Here is a 16,880-nt window from a genome sequence, read left to right on the forward strand (position 1 = left end):
TCCACCAATTAACTCAAATTTCTGCCCTTTATTTGAAACAGTGGAAGAAGTTTATTATAACCTAAAATAGCTCCTGCTCCACATATGAGTTCAAGGCAATTTTTGAGATTACCTGCTACTTTATAGTGTTTTGCCAGCTTGCTTTCTAGAACCACCCAGCATCTCTCTTCCTTTATGTAAGCCAACTTCAGAAACTATTTTTGGGAAAGGAGGGGAACAATAATAAAAAAAAAAAATCCACATCCACAGGATTTGCGTATTTGTTGTACTGATATATTCCAGGCTTGTGTGGTTTTTACATTTATATAGTTTACATTTTGCTTGACCCATAAATAACACTTGCAAGATTAAGAGGGCCATAGTTTAGAGAGTATTTACATAGCCCCACCATGCATACAGAGCTTTTAATACCTAGTAGACAAAATTAAGCTGTTTGCACTAAACATTTTTCAATATTTTTCAACTTAAAACCCCTGACTAAAATACAAGCAATATTTCATCCGTAACGCTGCTGTTAAACCCCTAGCAAATCTAGTTTGATATTGTAACAAACTTCTTCAAATTCAGGGATATAAAAATATTCAGCTTTTAAAATTTTAACTGTACAATATGTACATTAGTATTTGCACTGTTAAATTATGAATACATTTAAGCCTATGAAATACTACATTATAAATATCGATGTTTTTTGATTTAGAATTGCAGCTAATACATTTTAAAACCTGGACAATGCATTTGAAAAGACACAATTCTGGAGCCTAATCCTTTTAAGCCCTTACGAAAGTATTTGTTACGTAAGTAGATTCCTTGACCTAAATGGGGTTACATGCCTGAGCAAAGGACTCCAGCAGTTGCACCTTCCTTTTCACTGCTGGGGGGCGGGGGGCACATAAAAACCATCACCGCTCATTGGCAGCTGAGTCCAATTCCAGCAGCTGAATTAGGATCTTCCTTTAAACGGGCACAACAAAAACCCCTACAGAGGGATGGAATTCTTAAAAAATTGTGGAGGGAAAAACATGAAAGTTAAACGTATAAACCATTTACTGCTGCTTCAGGATACATCAAGGCCTCAAGCATTTCAGCTCCTATATTCTGATTTTTGCCTCCTTAATACTGGACTCTTTGGAAAAGGAGCATTTTCCCAAATAAAAAAAATTCCAGTTTTTGTAAGGAAACTTGAAGGAGAACGAGTGAGCTTTATCAGTGAAGAAAGGGCACAGTACAGAGCCTCCTTTTTCTTGGCGGTAAGAGGAAAAAGTCAAAGATCACCCTGTGTGGGTATAGCTACAGCACAGGACTGCCAATTTTATTTATTGATCTTTGCCGAATCCCCTCTCTCAGATAATTCAACAGAGGATAGCGAGGATAAAATAAAATGTCTACAAAACGTCTGTATCAAGAACTGCAATAAGACTATTTTGACAGCTGAAACAAAATAAGTAAACCTAGCAATATCTGAGCAGATCATCATTTGGCATGGTGGCATTTCTGAATGTTACTTGTACAATGTAAACTCTGGCAGGGTTATCATTTACACTGGCAAAGCATTAAGAACCTTAGCAACTTGCCTAAGTACAGTTATTGATATAAAAAGATGTGGTTCAAACTGTAGCTACAGAGTTGACTGGTCTTCCCAACTGTTAAAAACAAATTAAGAAATGATGCAATTTTTTCCTTTGTGTCCCCTCTTCTTCTTTGATTTGGTTGTCCTTTGTCCAAACTGAGAACTAGATAACGCAGTAGTTGGACCAGAAAGGTCATCTGTATAGTATGGGTATCTCAGTGATCGTGGCTGTGGAATTGGCTGTCCGAGAAAATATCCTTCCTCTTCAGAATCGGATGACGAGGATGAAGTTGAACACCAGGAGTCGTCTTCCTCACCGTACAATCCAAAAAATTTATCAACCACCTGATTCCGCAGTGCATAATCAGACCTAGTATGGGCATATTGTCCATACAGCTCCGCATTTTGAATATATGCCCGAATCTCACGTGAGCTTCTATTTTGAATAAATTTTTCATGATCCTGAGGGGAGTAATAACGAAATCTCTCTCTCGGAGAGCATCTTCTTTCTGTGGCCAAGTTAAGTGCATTATCTGAACGAGACTTCCTACTTCTTCTACGATGATGAGAAGGCCGATTTCCACGCTCTTCAAAATGGTAAACGCGCCTACGAGTCCTTTCACTCATTGGAGGCTGACGTATTTCAACATTCTCGTAACTTCCATTATCAATAACATCATCTGAAAACTTCACTTGCTGTGGTCTAGACTGGGATTTAGATCTTCTCAGTACAGGCATATGCACTGGCTTTTCCTCTGGTAAGACCTTTTCCTGACACAACTCTGAGCTCAGACTCTTCAAGGACTCTGTGCTCCGGTGGAGCATTGAAGAATTCAGAGTTCCCATGTTGCTCATTTTCTCACAGTCCTCTACCTCCAGTTCTTGGAAAGTTTGCAAAGAATAGAGAGATGGCCGTGGCTTGCCTTCTCCATCCATTGAAGCCCCTGTGGTGGGAGTGGAGAAAGAAGGAGAAGGAATATGAGAGGACTATCGAAGAGATAAGTATTACAACAAAATCTTAAACATTTATTTTCAGTAAAGCAGACCTTATTAGTGTGTTTTGGAACTACTACCAAAAGGACTAGTTTCATAGAAGAATACGCTTTGTTTTGACTTAAAACATTAGCTCTGATTACCAAAGAATTAGCTAGCATTAGGACATCAAGAACAGACGAAGTTTAATGACTTTAAAATATTTAAACAGCTCTAACACGCATACGGCTAAGCCTCTAAGGAAAAAAAGAATTACTTAAAATTATTCTACAGTCTATGCTTACCATTTTTAAGGCTAAAATGCTTCATGTTTCTGGTATCACTAAATTCAATATTCCAGCTCTTGCTACAGGAAAGCCAGGCTTCCTGCCTTGCAAAGAAGAATCCTTACCCTCCAAAAATCATCAGCAGTAAGCTGGCCTGGTTTACTCCAGGTTCGTGTCCAATGACCCTTCACTCCCACAACAACAGCGTCATCTGCCCTGTGACGTTCCCAGGTGCAGTACCTCTAGCTCCTCCTCCTCCGTGCCCCCTGAACCAAGCTCCCCTCGTCAGTTCCTTCCTGAGCTACACGAGTAGCTACAATAATTCAGATTAGAGAAGGAAAGGAACGGAGAAGAGGATAGGACAACTTTTAAAATGGATCTCTCATACCTAACTCTCAGGTGTGGGGTTTTTGTCGGGAAACGGGAAAGGAAGGTTAACACACACACGTGTGTGCGCGCGCGCACACGCTTGCATATCTGACTTTTATCCCTTTGGCTAACTTCAATCACATTTGACAAGGAGGTTCACAAAAGTGGATTATGAGTTTCTCTTTAGTCAATGGAGAAAGATAATCTCATAAACCTCATTTTCTAAGGCTAAGAAGGTTACCATCCTTTCAGAGTTTCTACATATTTTTACAAGCAAATCAGGAAATTACCTAAAGCGTTTTGCAGATCATCTTTAATATTATCCTAGTACATAATGCAACTTCCTGTACTTAGGCATGGAAAAAAAAAATCTTCATTTGCTTAAAGCAGTGGTTTGTAAGTAACAAATGCATAGTTCAATATCATTCTTACTCTGTTTAACATCATGGATTTTTTTGTTATAAGGAAAGAGAATGGAAAAGGAAAGGAGAAGAATTTAAATAGAATTTAAGTAGCAGAAATGTATCTTGTGGAAAAATATGTGCTTGATAAAAGCTACTCCTACTTTACACGCATCTCTTGCTACTAGAGCTTTTTAGAAATCACAGATATGAAAAGTCTTAGTTCAAAATACTCCAACATGCATGCTTTGGTTGACCTCTCCATCAAAACCCTTCGTATTTTCCTCCATTACCTGTTATGTTAGACAAAGCCAAAGAATCCATTGAGTCTCGAACACTTTGTTCTTGCTGTTTCAGGTCAGACAAACATTCAAGTGAACCTCCATACCACGGTGTTTGGTCGTGTTTGTATCCTGACGCCCCATGTTCCATGTCTAGCTCCTGGATTTTCCTGCTGCTGGCAGGGCCTGGGTGGCTGCCATAGGCAGAGTCACCCAAGCCATCTTGTGACTGGGCCCAGTACATGTCTGATTGATACTTCTTACTTGCTAGGCTTGGATTATTTTTTTTCAAGTCCAACTTGCTCTTGACCATGCTATCAGAAATCCAGTGTTCGCTTGATCTAATGTCTACTTCAGCGGGCTGCTGGAAGAGGCTTTTATCACCAAACTTCAGAAGAAGTTGAGTCATGTAGTCTTCATGTTCAGCCCATTCTTCAGGGTCTTCAGGCATTTCTTGCTCTACTCTTCCTTTCCAGAAGTCTTCATTAACAAAGCTTGCCTCTTCCCTTGAAAGGCTTAAATCATCCAGCTTACGAGAAAGAGTATCATCGGCATTGCCTGAAAGGCCAGGAAATTTGTAATTGAGGGCCGGCGACAGGAGGAGGGACTGGCGGCACTGGTCAGCTGACCGGCTGCTTTTTCCCATGCGGATGCTCCTCCTGGAATCTCTGGATCGAGCAGACTGAAACGCAGAATCAGAAGAGTCGGAGGCATGAACATCCTCTCCCAAGCTGCAGGTTTTTGAACAGTAAATCTGCCCTTGCTTTGGAAGGAAAGGGCAGCCAAGCAAGGAGGTCTTGCACTGAGCACAAGAAAAGCAAGTCTCTGTGGCATGCCAGTGCTGTCCATCATAGGTCATCTGAGCATGGTCAACACCTGGAAAGGGAGAAAAAGCAATGCTTTGGGTTTCTCTAAAAAAATCACTTGCACAATCCATGCTTCTGGAATGTGAAATAATTTCGTAAATTGGCTTTCCCTTAATTTGTGAGTTTAATGCTTAAAAAGGACATACTTACCAATGTGTTCCCCACAGGTCTCACAGTATTCCGCATAGAGAGATTCAAAACAGTTACAGCAGAATGGTCGCCCATCCTTCATGATGTATCTCTGACCACCCAGGATTGTTTCACACTCGAGGCAACAGAAGTGCTTCATGTGCCAGTGGCGACCTTCAGCTTCTGTACACTCGTCAGCAAAAATGATCTTTTCAGAGATAAAAAGTAAACTTTCAGTTAAGTGGCCAAAACCTCACCTTGGGAGTTAGAGCATGCAAAATTATCCTAATTGTGCAGTTCACATGCTAAATTTATTTTTATTTAGCTGCCTTTTGAATACAAAGATAGAAACAACAATCTCCCATAGCAACTGCAGCATTCTAACCTTTTCTATCACAACTGAAAAAAAAACCAAGAAAAATTGTACTTTTTAAAGCAAACAAAAAATAAATGAGAACATAAGAACTCAACCATTAAAGAAGCTGCTATCAGGATGATATTCTGGAATATCTGTAGAGATCCTTTTTCTAATTCAATCTACAAAATTCAATTCTAAACACAAACAGGTATGTGCTTTCTAAATACCACCATATTGCTTGTAATATTGCCAATTTGACAAGAAATGAAACACCCCTCAGCCTTCAAACACATCTATGCAGCAGAGTCCTGACTTCTTAAACAAATGCATCTGAAGTTAGTAATTGCCCAAATGATGCAGATTGTTAACTGAACAACAGGAGTGTAGATTGGCTGTAAAATGTGAATTATTTACCTCATCGCAGGCTGAACATCGAGGTTTGAGAAGTTCAGCATGGTGTCTGCCACAATGAATTTTTCCATCTTGGTAGAAGTAGATAAGGTCGACGAGCAGCTCGTTACATGTGAAGCACACAAAACACGAGGGATGCCAGCACACACCAGGCCCAGCTCTCGAGGCAAAAACTGCAACTTCACCGCCGTTTACTTTTGTACCACACTAGGACCAAAACCAGAAAGTGAACACACTTTCCATCCCAAACTACTAGCTTCTAGCATTTAAACCAAGTTAAAACACCAAACCAAATATGCAGGTTTTATTCCAAAATTCTGACAAGAGGGAAAAAATATTCTCAGTTTTGGTCTCTGTGCATCAACAAACCTTTTGTGAATAGAAGTTTATTTTATACATAATAACATCTTTAAGCATATGCCTGTTTTTCATTTGTCATTACTTTAGTATGAGCCAGCAACAGGTTTTTCTGAGTAGGAAATGTATCAAAGATTCAGTTCTTTCCCAGTATTGAAGGTTGTGTTTTGCTTAAGCAAGCACTACCTTCTTTCTATTTACATGCAGTTTCAAAAATACTTTTTTTTTTTTGGTGTTCCAACATGGACAGAGATAAGCTTACACATAGTATTGAGATACTGTAGTTTTACATTATTCAGCCCGCTAATTGGCTTGTGGCACCAGCAGTATTACCTGTTCACAAACCGCATGCATCACTGCTCTTGAGAGTAGTTTAATAGTGCCTCGGCCGAGTGCCTCCTTTTTGCGCTGAGAACTGAACATCTGCAGTTCCTTCTTTTCTTCTTCACTTAAAGACTGGCAGTATCTCACCTTCCAGTGAAAACACAGGAGAACTTATTTTAGATGTTGAGCTTTTAAAGTAACAGGTTAATAAGTTAAGTGCAGTGCATATATGCAAGAAATTAATCAGGCATCTTGGCAATCATCATTAAACTTCTCCAACTTGTCTTCTCTACCATCTTAATATTTAGCCATATTAGCAAAACACAAAAGTAGTACGGAGACAGATTTTGCATTACAGGGAAAAAAAACACCATACTAAACTAAGAAGTTGTCTAGGCAAGAAATAAGATTTTAAAAAGCCAAACCAAAACCTGCTGCTATCCTAAAATAATGGAATGAACCTAAATCAGCCATAACATTGCCCTTTAGATTTATGGTTAAGTGCCCACAACTAAGTATTGCGGTATACACAAGAGCTTAAGTATTGACACCCCCACCCCCTTTCCTTACAAAGAGCTTGTTTGTTTTTTCCACTTCTACTCCAAATTACGCTGCATATCTGAGATGCAAACCTTTTACTATCACAAAGCATCCTTTTTGTGTGCTACAATGCAATTCCAGGAATTTGTAGGTTCCTGGTAATTGGTGGGTGGCTGCAAACACTATAAAACCAACTTGTGTTAAGTTTATTGCAGTGACACCAGCCTCCCCAACAAGCAAAGGCAGTGTCCTTCCAGACAGCTCTTATCTGCACACAAGCCAACCGGACAGCTAAACAATGGACTCAGTGTACACACCGCGCTGCTTTATAGGTCAGATGCCACTGCAGGCCATGGTTTAGGCTTGTCATAAATACACAGGTAGGTAATTCTTCACATAAAAGCCACCAGGGAGACCTAAGCCCTGACAGCGCATATCCTAAATTCTGCATTTACCTCATTATCGTGGGGTGGCAGCTGATAGAGAAGTTGTTTAATTCGGTGTTTCTCTCCAGGGCTGTTAACGTAAGGGACCTTCTCCTCTGGCAAGCAGGCGAAATACAGCTGGACCTGACCAGGAGGACGGCAGAGTTCAGACCGAGGGACACACATCACCCAAGCACTGCAAGCGTCCTTCAGCTACTGTTTTATCTCAGGTCTCATTTACAAGGGAAGAAGGTTACGCTACATTAGACCTGTGACAAGGTTTGTGCTGAAAATACGAGACCCAGATGAACCAGCTCAGCAAACCTGAATTGTCTCTGATAAAACTAGCACCCAGCTGCTGAATTGCTTTTCTGGAATGCAATTTGCAGTGACAATTAGGGGGGTATCATAAATTATGCACATTTAATGTTCTCATTATTCCCACCCCCTTCAGGGCTGGTCAACAGCCCCGTGGAAATTCCAAGTTTCCCTCTGCAATTTACCACACAAGGCATGAAGCTTTCCAGAAAACAGCCACTACATAAACAAATTTAATTTGCTCTCTGCATTTTACACATTGTTGAGACAAAAGCTGTTTTGTAGTCTCCTGCTGATCAGGTTCACCCAAAGCATCAGCTTTCATTGCTTCCATGTGGGCTTTGGTAAGAAGGTAGAAACATCCTTCCCTTGGGAGGAGGCTGGATCCAGCCACATTTCAATCAGATGCAAATTAACCACGAAAATTTCACGGGCTGCACGTTTTTGATAAAGAAATCAATATTAGGTGTACACACCTATCAATCTTCACTTTTTTTTTTTCCCAAGAAGAAAATTATTACAGGAAAGCTGTAATGAACACTGTGACAAAGCCCAGTGGCAAAAAATATTTTTGTGGAACAGCTACAGATTTATTGTTTTTCCTATGCAGTTTCCAGCTTGTCACGAGGCCTGGGGCTGTAAATAGAGCCGACTATCGGCAAAAATATTACTTGCCATCCAGATTTAAATAATGCTCAGGTCAACAGCTTATTACTGTGCAAGACAGATGAAAAAGAAGCAGTCGTCAGTCACTTGACTCAGGAAGCAAGGGAAAGGTTGTACAAAACATGATTTGGTCTTCATTTAACCAAAATCTAAACATCAGAAGTCTACTGTAAGCCCACTTACTACTGACCGTATTTCAAGAAGCCGTAGGAAAAGATAACAACATGCAGTGCAAAGTGAAGCTTTAAAGATACTTTATGACCTTTTCTCAAGTTTATTGCACCATTCTCAAAATAAGTAATTCTTCCTAGAAAAAAATCTTCAGTGAGTTTGAGCTAGCTGGATTATGAGGATATTTTACAACATTTAATTGTTCTGGCAGAACGTTAGCTTGCTGTTCGCCTTAAGGTCTGATTCATCAGGATTCTTATATATGCTTAAGTAAGTGATAAAAAGAGTTTCCCTAAAAATAGCTTATTACTTGCCATTCCTGCTGACTTTTTACTTTTTTCACGATTAAGAAAATCTCTGCATAGCAAAAAGGAGACATCTTCTGCACCTTTATAACTATGGACTGTATTAGCTTGCCAGCTGAAGGAGGGTTGGTCTGCCTCCATTAACAAACACTGCAAAGCCACTCTACCCATTTAACACTGGATATTACTGAGTACACAGCTTCCGCACAGCTGCAGTATCATCAAGTAAATGAATACTATGAGAGGTTCATTTTGATCTCAACTTGCTCATCAATAATTTCACTTTTATTTCCATTACCATGATGTTATAGAAGATAAAGAAGAAAGGGGAAAGGGGAAGGAACAGCCCAACCAACCCATGAGTGTCAGACAGCTCCAGAGACCGTACAAGAGAAATCCTGGCATGCACAAATGGCAGGCATACAACTATTTAAACAAGTGTAAGATACATTACTACCTGTCACAGTGACAGAACACTTTCGTTTATGCATACTGTAGTTAACATACATGTTCTAGATGTCAAATGCCTAATTATTTAAAGAGTTGTACGAGTGCAGCGAAGTACTGGCCAAGTAGCACAATGCCACGAAGTATGCCATGAGCTTTAATTTAACCTAATAACTTATTTCAAAGAGAAAGCAAATTTCTATGCTGCTTTTAGACTCGACAATACATACCTCTGCAGCACATATTTATTGAAAAATCTTGACTGGGAACTTTTTTTTTGGAACATAGAACTCGTCAGTGGTGAGGATTTTAAGCTCCCTCAACACAGCCTCATTGGAATAGGAAACACAACAAGAGGTGAAGAGTTCTAGAAGAATTTAAGTTTTAGGTATTATAAGAATTTGATTAGACTTGTAGAGGCAGAGTATTGCTCCCTTAGACAGTCCTTACGAGGCTTATTTTAAAAATGCAGAAGCAGAGTTGGTACCTGCTCTGGTCTGAGGCCTGGGGGGACCCAGGCATATTCTTCCAAGGCACAGCCAGAGTCATCGTCAGATGTTGAGCTTCGCTGACACCCAAAAACGAGATTGTTAGCTTTGGGCTCCATCTCCGATGGCATAAGTGTGAAGCGTTAAATATTTCAGCTGCAGCTCATCAAGCAATTGATCTGGAGGAAGAGATTAACAGAGCTTTAATAAATTTGAACATGCAATGACTAATTATCAGTGTAAATGATCTTACGACAGCTTAGTATTCCTTGTGTTGCCCAGAACAATAAATGATTGAAGCACCATTACAACTTGCTACAAGCAATTCAAAAGTGCTTAGAAGAGTTATAAAAACAAAACTACTCAAGAAAAAGAAAACTAGACACACACTACCACGTTTGGCAACCAACATGTATTGCAACATTATCACTTGTCATCTTTTATACTCTGCTTGTTTCACATCACAGGTTAGACGTAGGTATATCTAGGGGAGACTCATTGAGCAGATATTAACAAAAGGAACGACACAAGCTCTTCCTGAAGTCCTTACTACCACCAGTCTAGTAACACAAAAGACATGACAACCACTTGTCAAAAACTAAAGAAATGGTTGGGGAAAGACGGTTGTGCAAGTAGCATCCTGTTTTTCACAAGGTCGGCACAGAGCAGTGAGCGTCTGCTGGATTCCTCTGAGAACTTTGTTTTAGCTGTATCGGAGCGGAAGGGCGTTGGTCCAGTTAAATATCTGAAATCCAATTATGCCAGATTAGGCTCTGTAAAATACATCATAATTGTTCTGTTAATTTAAAACCCTACAGGGAGATGCTTCTGTTAATTCATGAAGCCTGCAAAGCTTAATATCAGTGGGATCATTTTCAGTCACAACTGGCAACGAAGGCTCTCACCAACATCCGTAGCATTCTGCAGTAAAAAGCTTATTAAGATAAATATCTTACATTAATTCTAGCAGAAGTTCTTAGGAAATTCAGGCCAGGAATTTCAGTGCAATACAGATTACCAAAAGCAGAGAGGATGTATCCTACCATGACAGACATCCTGACCACTGGGGTGAGAAACAAGCTTGCTTTTACAGTGCAACATTACACAGGAGCTGTGCCTTCCCCGTTTTAGGCAATCCTTTCACCTATTCATCTAAACACAGATGCAATTTCGTCAGTGCTAGATCTGAGCTGTAGAAAATGTTAATCTCCTTGACATATAACCTTGCTGGTGGGTCTAAAGGGAAGAGCGATCTAAAAACTTCTGGTGGGTCCCACATTACATTTCCAGTCTCATCACCACCGTATTAGAGAAAATAAGTTGCTGCTAGATCACAAGCGGAAGAAAGATTTAAGACTGCATACCTAAGTATTCTGCTAGTTACTCAACAGGAGTTTCTCCTTCTTCAAGCGTGAGGCACTGGTTAGTGCCAGGCTCTGTTGATTCAGTACGTAAACCCAAACCTGATCCATAAAAAGTGGCCACATGCATCCAAAGCTACAAACTTGGAGAAATGATGATATTCGATATTACGCAGTCGATCTACACCCGTTTTCAGTAAGTCTATACATTCCCACACCCAATAAAAAGAGATGGGATTACTTAACTCTTCCACTGGGCTAGTGCTCAAAAAATTTAACTTGTTTGTTAACTTTACCCCAAAAACGTCTGGTTCAAAAACATATGCACTATTTTTGGTGCACTGCTAAGATGCCAACACACTTCTATTACACTGCATAGCTGCACTGTAATAGAAGATTCATTCAATATTTGATGGGGCAAGCAAAGCTGCCAACTTCCCCTTTGAGAACACGCTATTTCCACAAAGCTTGTCAGCTGTCAGGCAAATCTCTGAAATCTTACTCTAGCTGAAGGTTAGCAAAACAACTTCTGAGCTTAGCATCACCATATTACAACCTCTGTCAAGGAAGGTGAGTAAAACCAAACTTGGTCCTAAAAGCTCAATTCTGTATATTTAAAATATAGACATCCTGGTACATACTAGATCCCCTCAATTAATTTCCTTCAGAAACAGATACTAAGACAAGTGATACAAAACTGTTTCCCCTCTCCACGTACTAGTGGAAGTGAAGTCAACCATCAGGTATGGTTTTTGTTATTGTTTGTATAAAACTGGGGAGCAGGGGAGGAGGGATGGAGGAATACTGAGATGCAGTTAAGAAATCAGTGCTAGCAAAAAAGGCAACAGTGCTCACTGTTGTTGCAGATAGATGGGGATGGCAGCTTGTGTCCTGCATCATCTATAACCAAGTAATTCTTAAGAATAAAATTGCTATGAGTATCACTGAGAACCCAAAGTCCTTCCAAGATGATCTTATCAGCAGATGAACTGTTCTACAATTTCCCTTCAAAAAGAGGTAGATATCTGGTTTACAATAACATGCCACTCACTGACGCCTAAGCTGTTATTTCCAATTCTTGTGGCATTGCATCACAAGAACTTGTGTTGGTCAGATTGTCACTTTTCAAGAACTGATTCCTGCCCAATAACCCAGGAATAAAAGGAGTCACTAGATGAAACATCTTTGCCAACACTTCATTAGGCAGCCCGACCTCAACCGCACCACAGGAAGCGGATCTGAAATGTTATTTAGGCAGGGACAGGTTCAGCTCTGCCAGTCCCCGGGCACTGGAGCGGGGTGTACCCCGGCCCGCTCACACGACACCCAACGCTCACAAGCACACAGGTAATTGAGTAATTGCTTCATATTGATTGTTCAAAAACCTCTCTCCGTAAGATCAAAGATTAACTTCTCTGACTTACTTTCCTCTCATGAAAGACAAGGAAACAAACGAAAATCTGAATACATGAAGATTTGTTAACTTTTCTGAGGGTTTTTGAACACTAAGGCTACATGCTACTTCTATGTAGCAAAAAGCAGTGCTGGGTAATGTTAGGATTTCAAGTATAGCAAAGGTATGTAAGCGCAGGAGTGCTGCCTAATTCCAAAGGAAGACACGGCATTGGTACGAGAGAGACCACACTGCTTTTCCATGGAGACTGATCCTGCCGGGGCCACCTCTGACCCATTCATTTCAGACAGCGCACGCTCCAGCTCCAATGAGAGAAAACCACAGATCCACAGGCCCATTTTCCCGGTGATACAGGGCAGGTTGAAAGTATGTCTGGTAGAGAATAAAGGAAGAATACACCTTACCTCCAACTGTAAAATGCAACTTTACAGTCAGGGTGCTCCTTCCCAGATAAGGCAATTGGAAATGTTTAAAGCGAGGTTCATAAATCTCAGTGAACCGAGATTACTCAAAGGACACCATTCACTTTAAAAGAAAAACGCTACCATAGAGCTAACGCTAAAGCAGCTATAAAATGACTGACAGTACACCATATATCAATATGGCCATGTCACAAATACTGTGGTGTTGCTGAGAGTGAGGTTTCTAAAGCAGCCCAGCTTAACAGCAGGCTATCTGCAGAACTATTTTAGCAATTGCTTGTTTAGGAGTTCTCCTTCCTCTCCTGCTCAAGTGTAATTTGGTTTGCATTTTAAAACTACAGGGTTCTTCCTCTCCACCCCCAACCGCACTCATCCTTCAAAGTGATCTGTTTAAAATGATTATATCCTAAGGAGGATTCAAATGAATATAAACAACAGCTGAAAAAATAAATGCTTTCTGAGGGATGAGTAGAAAGGTGGTCTTTCTACTCCTGCCATGACATCTACAAAACACAGCAAGGATGTTTTGTTTGCTTTCTTAAAGTTTGTGGAACATTTTGAGGTTTCAGCTCTGTTCAAATACTCCTCTCAAAAAAAGCTTCACAGCCTACAAGGAGGTATTTCACTGGCAGCTTGACAACTATGAATAACATAATTGAATTAAACAGCTAAATTTGATTTTAAAAGAAAAGCAATTAATAAGTTTTTTCTACTGATGTATTAAAATGACCGTATTATGACAAAGTTCTTAGAAGTGAAGACAAACTACACTCCTAATTACAAACCTGTGAGTACATAAAATGTTAGGATATCAAACTTAGAGCAAAGCTATTGCTGAACCCCACATGAAGGTTATCCCTGTGCTAGGATTTCCAGCTCACTGATTATGTTCACCCCTGACCAGATAGAAGGGGTCATGATTTGTGAGCACAGTTAGACAAACATCTCCTTGCCCATCCCCTGCTGTTTTACTCTGTCCTGCAGGGCAAATTGTTTAACAACTTTTTTGTTAGAATGCTTGTTAACAAGGTTATAGAGGATACAAGATGCATATCACATGCATCCATTCACAATGAAGGCTCAACGAGTTAAGATTAGCACGGAGCCCATTCACCTGCTTATTTAATCCCCGGTGCATGATAACTACATTAGAAGAGAAAGGGTGTAATGCAGCAGCAATAAACCACCCTAAAATAACTATCATGTATTATGCGAATGATCAGAAAGTCCCATTCCCAGCTACAGTACAAGTAATGTATTTACAGACAGCTTTATAGCTCTGTACTTGGGAAATCTGGATCCAGAGTTGATGAGCAGAATTTGTATCAGCACTAGCATACAGCGACTTCTTTAGCTGTTGGGTCCTTTGAGTAACTCTACTATCCAGAGCAGTGGGGGAAGGAATGAAGCCTGTATACTTGTTCTTTCAACAGACAGACCTTTAGGTGGATCATAGAAGTTTTTTCCCTTTTGTTAGCCAGCGTACAAGGACCGAGAGAAGAGTTAACTGCTTTCCTCCTCTAGCATCCTAGCGCAAAGATCACTTTTCCAACTGGAAGTCGGACGATCCTTCTCAAGGTATTTTCTCTTGACAGCCATAGTGCAAAGACAGGCTACCTGCATTAACAAAAGGAGGAAGCACCGTGACAAAGCATCGCCCCACGCCAACACATCTGATTTGGATGTATTATGCTTGGCGCTGCACAGCGCTGATGGAAATACAAGCGCACGCTGCAGTTCGGCAAGAACCAAACCTCTAGCTGAGGAAGTGGTATTCTCACGGATGCTTCCCCCATCTCTCCTTAAGAGGGTATTCAGATTTAGAAAGAAAGAAATCTTGCCTTTTACAGTCTCCCATTGATTTTTTTAATTCTATTTTAAACAGCAGCCAGACTTTACTCCAATGTACACATATACTCAGGTTTCACCCCGTCACCTGTTGGCTCCCGAACAACACCCTTCTTTGTTAGGGCTCACAGCCCTCATTTGAGACAAGTTTCCAGGGAAAACACTTCAAGAAAGTGTTCAATAAGTCACAAGACTGGAGTTGTAGAAACAAAATTCCGCGCATAGCCCGGTTTATTCTGACAGACAGGCTGAGCCAAAGGCGCTCATCTCAGAGGAGCCGGAGACGATGCCTTCTTCAGCAGGCAGGGCTCTCTGAAGGACAGGTGGGGTTTTCCCCGTCCTGCCCAAGTTTCCAGGACGTTACGGTGGGTCAGAGGGGTCCCCGGATCCCACCGTTCCGGGGCCGGCTCCGGCCTCCCACCCGCTGCGCGGAGGCACCGGCACCCACCCAGCCTCTCCGGCGGACGAGTGGATACAAGTAACCGCAAATCACCTCTTTACAGCAACGAAACGGTGGCAAGGCTGCTGGCAGAGCCGGGCGAGGAGGCGCAGGAGAGGCGATGCCCGTTGCAGACCCAACCCCGCGCCCCCTCCCTGCACTCGCTCGGTTAAACCGAGCCCCCTTCCCCGCTGCCCCCGGCGCCATGTAGAGCAACAGACCCGGCCAGGCGCCGGCAGCTCCCCGGCGGCGGGACGGCCGCGGAGCGCAGCATCCCGGGCGCGCTGCTCACCTCGGGCCGGAGCGCGGCTCCCCTCCCAGGCAGGTCCGGAGCAGCGGCCAGCGCCAGGCACAGCCCCGCCGAGGAAAGGGGCGGCGGGGGGGGGACTCCTCCTGCCCTGCCCTACCCTGCCCCTGCTGGGCGCCGCCACCGCTTCCCCTCCTCGTCCCGCCTGCTGGGAGCGCTACCTGCACCGCCCCCGCGGACCCCCCACCCGCCTTCCTCCCCTCCCCCGGGGCTGCCAGCCAGGGAGGGGGCAGCCTCCCCAGCGCTCCTCCCCAAACGCACCCCGGACCGGACCGGCACCGCCTCCCGCCCGCCGCCCCCCGGCATCCCCCGCCGGGAGCAGGAGCGCGGGCCCAGCGCCGTGCGCCCCTCACCGCTCCTCCGTCGGGCGGCGGGAGGAATGTCTCCCACCAGCGATCTTCCCTCCAAAGTGCTGCCCAAGGCGGGGGAAGGAGGGAGAGAAGGGGGGAGCCGCTTCTGCCACCGACCCGGAGGCAGGAAGGGTCGCCGGCCCCGCCGCCTGCCCACCCGGGGGAACCAAGCGTTTGCAGAAGCAATAAATTTCTGCGCTCAGGACACGACGGACAATGTGGTTTAGCCACAACGCTTTTGTTCGTGTTTACGCCCGAAATAGATTTCCCACCCCACCCTCCGCCGTGCTGCGGACCGCCCCGGGCTGACCCTGCCCGCCCCGGGCTGACCCCGCCCGGCCCGGCCACCCGCCGCATCGAAGCGCACGGAGAAATTAAGGACTCGGATAAGGACAGGAAAACATTAGATCGCTGTGTATAAATAAAAATAATAACAAAAAAAATCAATGCGAAGCTGAGGACCACAGCGAGCAGATGTCCACCACCGCCCCCCTTGGCACATCTCCAGTGAGAAAGAGGCGTCCGAGCCCCAGCTCATGCACAGAAAAGTAACACCCGGGCTGCTGGGGCGTTTTCTAAATGCACCTGGACAAACAGCTGCCAGCCCTCACTTTTACTCCCCCCCCCCGCAGCGTGGGCACAAGAAGCCCCGGGAGGCGGGTGGTTTGGCTTCAAAGGCTGGCGGGCAGCTTCCCCTCCGGCACCGTGAATGTAACCGTGAACACCGCGCTCGGATTTCCTCTTCGCTCCCGCTCTTTGTCTCCCTTGGGAAGTCATTATCAACGGGAATTTATTCGCGCTGCATCTCGGGGTCAAAGCGGCAACCCCCCCTCGCTGCGAGGGGCAGCGGGCAGCAGCGGGCAGCAGCGACCCAGCCCCCCCCAAGGTCCCGCGGTCGGGGTCGCCTTATCTGCCCGGGCCCGCCGAGCGGGACGGCGACGGGGCACTTCGCAGACACTTATCGCTTCCTCCAGGAACCGGATTTGCATGAATTTAAATTCACTCTTCTAAATATGAATGACTTAGCACCCTGCGGGCAAAGGGGAGCCGCCGGGTA

At 43.4% G+C, this 16,880-nt stretch overlaps 1 protein-coding gene across 2 annotated transcripts; it reads right to left on the reverse strand.

The window, feature by feature from the left end:
* Window positions 1–254: 254 nt before the first annotated feature.
* Window positions 255–15,629, reverse strand: PRICKLE1 (prickle planar cell polarity protein 1). Of its 2 annotated transcripts, XM_075148131.1 has the most exons (8): window positions 15,459–15,629; window positions 9,682–9,861; window positions 7,318–7,431; window positions 6,332–6,469; window positions 5,645–5,848; window positions 4,894–5,080; window positions 3,890–4,753; window positions 255–2,511 (listed from the first exon to the last, which is right to left on the reverse strand). In XM_075148131.1, exons 2-8 carry the CDS (start codon window positions 9,811–9,813, stop codon window positions 1,655–1,657), a joined length of 2,496 nt encoding a protein of 831 aa, XP_075004232.1. In that variant the 5' UTR covers window positions 9,814–9,861; window positions 15,459–15,629; the 3' UTR covers window positions 255–1,654. The 2 variants fall into 2 exon arrangements, with proteins under 2 accessions (XP_075004232.1, XP_075004224.1); XM_075148123.1 differs by lacking the exon at window positions 15,459–15,629 and having other exon boundaries at window positions 261–2,511; window positions 9,682–9,920.
* Between the last annotated feature and the right edge of the window lie 1,251 nt (window positions 15,630–16,880).

The sequence above is a fragment of the Calonectris borealis genome, chromosome 1, assembly GCF_964195595.1.
Source record: "Calonectris borealis chromosome 1, bCalBor7.hap1.2, whole genome shotgun sequence".
In the NCBI taxonomy this organism is placed as follows: domain Eukaryota; kingdom Metazoa; phylum Chordata; class Aves; order Procellariiformes; family Procellariidae; genus Calonectris; species Calonectris borealis.

Bases quoted from the DNA above. Each gene is read 5' to 3' on its own strand.
- PRICKLE1 (XM_075148131.1), bottom strand. From the start codon at position 9,813: ATGCCATCGGAGATGGAGCCCAAAGCTAACAATCTCGTTTTTGGGTGT. The intron at 7,432-9,681 runs GTACCAACTCTG...CCTCCTGGTCAG, and splicing joins CAGGCCTCAGACCAGAGCAG to GTCCAGCTGTATTTCGCCTG. The intron at 4,754-4,893 runs GTAAGTATGTCC...CTCCCTTTCCAG, and splicing joins GACCTGTGGGGAACACATTG to GTGTTGACCATGCTCAGATG.